At 32.2% G+C, this 3984-nt stretch overlaps 1 protein-coding gene across 3 annotated transcripts in view; it reads right to left on the bottom strand.

Moving 5' to 3' along the window:
* Window positions 1-606: 606 nt before the first annotated feature.
* LOC108978322 (aquaporin AQPAe.a) overlaps window positions 607-3984 on the bottom strand; it is a 22066-nt gene continuing 18688 nt past the window's right edge. Inside the window, exons 3-7 of one of the 3 annotated variants that reach the window (XM_018948543.1) lie at window positions 3826-3929; window positions 1926-2069; window positions 1684-1831; window positions 1210-1493; window positions 607-660 (exon numbers count right to left, since the gene is read on the bottom strand). In XM_018948543.1, coding sequence (XP_018804088.1) covers window positions 625-660; window positions 1210-1493; window positions 1684-1831; window positions 1926-2069; window positions 3826-3929 — 716 coding nt within the window. In that variant the 3' untranslated portion in view covers window positions 607-624. Of the gene's footprint in view, window positions 704-1038; window positions 1494-1683; window positions 1832-1925; window positions 2070-3825; window positions 3930-3984 lie in introns of those variants that run through there. The other 2 variants (XM_018948544.1, XM_018948542.1) reach the window with 2 other exon arrangements.

Raw genomic sequence — 3984 nt, forward strand, 5'->3', positions numbered from 1 at the left:
AATAAAATAGACAAAAATCTGAAAAGTTTAGATGTAAAGACATAAATTAAAATTACAACAAAAATATATATGAGTGTAGAAATTGTTAAAAGCTCCATTTACACATAAATAATTACATGAATGTTTGAGTATAATTGCAAGAGCGGAAGAAGTAGACAAAAAGTTAACGATAGTTACAAATACAGTTTGCAGATATGTAAATACTGCGTTATGCTTGTATATTTGCTTTGCTCCGGACTGTGTTGAAATGCCACTTTGTTGCCGGTTGTTGTTGTAGTAATTTTTGACGTTGTGCGTTAATTCGTTGTTGTTGTTGTAGCAATTTATTGCTGCTCACTTTTGTTGTGGTTTTTTTCTCGCAACAAAATATTGCAATGATATGTGGCATGCAACAGGTTGTGGCGCAAATGAAAAATTAGTTTATATATGTGTGCAATATATGCAGAGTTCTTTCGCTGAATTTTCCATATTGCTAGAGTAAAATGGTTTTATTTTTTCTGTGGACACACATATTTTTATATAAATGTTGGAACGCAGCTCAGCGCGATTTAATCATTACTTTTATTTTGACACATATTAATTTCATTTATTTGCGTTGTTTTTGTGTTTATGGTGTATTTGTAATTAAGCGTAATCACGTGCACTATCCAGTTTTCTCATCTGTATTTTAAGAAAGGTGAGACACGTTTTAATAGACAAAAATCTATGATATAAATAAATAAGATAAGCGAATTAAGCAAATGAGATCAGCTGTTAAACGAGTATGCACAAAAGTATGTTTATGTATGTGTGTGTTATGAAGGTATTATGATTTTGCATTTGTAAGTATTATATATAATATATATTTGCATATGTATGTGATATGTTGCTAGATGCTGTGCTTAGTATTTTGAAGTTTTTAGTTTTTATGTGGGTGTGTTGTGGTAGCAGCATATAAAAGCTTATAATAATAAATATATATATATATATATATTTTCAGAATTCCAGCATTCGATTGTTCGGCTCATATTATATACATATATACATAACGGCATGTTATATAAATTAAGCATGCTGCATTATTAAATTTTCTACTTTAATAAACTCTTCGCTTATCCGCTCAATCAAACACTGGAAATGCAACTTTTCTTTTTTTATTTGTATTTTTGTTGATTTGTTTTTTAGTTTTTAGTAGAAATCTGAGTCTTTCCAGGTTTTAACCATGCTCACCTCACGCTCATCAGCGTGTGTTCGATATTTCTCGGACACCTCAATCACTTTAACGCTGGTCTGCAGCAGTGGCTTCTCCAGCACTTGTGTGTAGATGAGCGCAGCTGCGATGCCACCCAGTATGGGTCCAACCCAGTATACCCAGTGTGCATCCCAATTGTCGACAGCGAAGGCAGTGCCCAAAGTACGTGCCGGATTCATGCTGGCACCGGTGTAACGAATTGTGCCCAAGTGACCGAGAGTCACGGAGAGACCGATAGCGAGTGGTGCAGTGTAGCGGGAGTCTTTAAAGTAATGTAAGAAAATATAGGTTATATAATTTAAATTCAACTTTGAGAAGTAGTAACACTGGCGAAGACACATATTGATTGTCGTACAAAGTTGATGATAATTAAATATATAATCCAGGCTAGTTTGATATCCAAAGTAACCTAAAAACCCTAACCTCAAATCAAAAAACTGAATCCACCTCACCTGGTTTATGTGCATCACAAGCGCCAAATACGGTTAGCACCAACACTAGACCCAAAAAGAATTCAATACCGAGACCCTGTAGCTCGGTAATATTTGGGGATAGATGTGTGTGACCCAAGCCATTGTAGTACACCTCATCGATGAGAGTCTGAAAAACAACGAAAAGATCATTTATAATTAAATAAAACAAAACTTTACAAATAATATTTTCGTAGCATAAAAACGAAGCCAAATATACTCACACGAATAGCTGCCGTGCCGGCGATGGAGCCCAAACATTGAAATATGATATAGAGCACGGCACGTAAAACGCTTACGCGGCCCGCTACTAACAAACCAACTGTGACGGCAGGATTTACGTGACCACCGCTAATATTGCCAATAACCTGAAAATAATAAAAATTATTGAAATTATAAAGATTTACTGTTAAGGGAGTGAATATTTAAATGTAAGTTAGAAGTATACTTTTGTAGTAAGAGTGTGCATACTTGTTTATATTCTCCACTAATATTTACTAACTACTAATAATATTAAGTAATTACAGTGCTTGTGCATAGAAACGCTTTCACTTACATGTAGTAAATAAATAAAAACACACACATGTACATATAATATTTGTACTTGTGATTTTGCATTTCATATACTTAAACTTTGCAATTCACTCGTCGCTCATTATCACTTAAATACATTTTATTGTCTAAATTCTACTATTACTACTGCTACTGAAAATTGTGGCATTCTAAGTTCTGATTTATGGTGAAATGCAACAAAATTTATCTGAGAAACTAATTTTCCACCAAATGTATTATTTATAATGTATATATGTATATAAATTTATACTACAGGTATATTCGTATATATTTACTTATTCGCGCAGTAATTTTCGTTGTGGCCGAAATGGACCGCATCAATTTTTGGCGAGGCGCAAATGAGTAAAAATTACACCAGACATTGAAAGTATATATTTAATATAGTATATCTATGCAGACTTTATGAGAATCGACGTCCAAATATAAATACTTTTATTTTTATATTTCTAGTCATCACCACTTGCAGGTAAAAACTTTGCAAGAAAAAAGTTGGAACAAAAACCAAAATTCCTAAATTTTCAGTGGTTAAGAAGACAAGATCCACAAAAATTATTCAAACGATAGTATGATGATGCATGAGACTCTTCAACGAAATTAGCGATTTGGCTTAAACTTTTGATATTGATGTCTGCCCAAAAAAACTTCAAGAGAACTAATCGGTACTACAGCTCTTCATTAAGTAATATGGCAAATCGAAAATCGAAGTATTTATCATCAAAGCTCGAAATTAACGAGTTATTTCTCTATTTTTCGAAATTCTAAATATAAATATTTGACTTCGAATTTCGAAAAATTCGAAATTCATAAAAATGAGGAACACTCAGCTTGAAAATTCAGTAGAAATTGCTATGCAGTTCGAAATTAAAGAGTTATTTATGTATTTTTCGAATTTCGAAATAGAAATATTTAACTTCGAATGTAGAAAAATTTTAAATTAAAAAATGAGGAATACTCAACTTGAAAATTCAGTAGAAATGTAAATACGCTTAAAAAACAATTTTTAGTGAAAAACTTGCAAAATATTCCAAAAATAGTCCAACTCTTTTCGGATGTATTTCACTATATTTCTCTAGCATGTAAGCTCAAAGCGGCAACACTTACCAAAAAAATAGTCAATTTCAATTATTTATGCTGCTATTCGTAAAAAGAATTTGGAACAAGGAAAACAAGCAAACAACTTAGTGTACTTAGTTTTACGGTGATACGTACATGTACATACATACATATGTACATACTTAGTTAGTACGTATAGATGTTATGCCATACATTACAAATTTACTCTCGAGCATAGCAAGGCAGCAAACCATTTAAGGATATGCAAGTGATTGTCGGCAAAAAAGTTCTAGCAGACCAAATTTGTAATGTATTGTTGTTGTTTTTTTATAGTTTTTTAGATGGATTTTGAATATTTTTTGAATTTTTTTAGAAAAAATTAAACAAACATTCAGCAGTAATAAAATCAATATCTATTTATGTGTCTCTTTATACGCACACGCTCCTTAATATTCGTATTTATTGCCGGTTGATTGTCATCATTATTTCTATTCTTACCGTAATCGCTATGAAAACCGCCAAGCCAAAAGCTAACGCCTTAAACGTACCATCCTCGGGTTGGGTACACGCGCCGCATGCAAAGAAGTTCAAGAGGAAATTGCCTAAAAGTTAAAAAATTGATTTTTAATGAAAGCCAAATAAGGTTTAATAAAAATA

The sequence above is a fragment of the Bactrocera latifrons genome, unplaced genomic scaffold (assembly GCF_001853355.1).
Source record: "Bactrocera latifrons isolate USDA-ARS-PBARC rearing strain unplaced genomic scaffold, ASM185335v1 scaffold_12, whole genome shotgun sequence".
NCBI classification, from domain to species: domain Eukaryota; kingdom Metazoa; phylum Arthropoda; class Insecta; order Diptera; family Tephritidae; genus Bactrocera; species Bactrocera latifrons.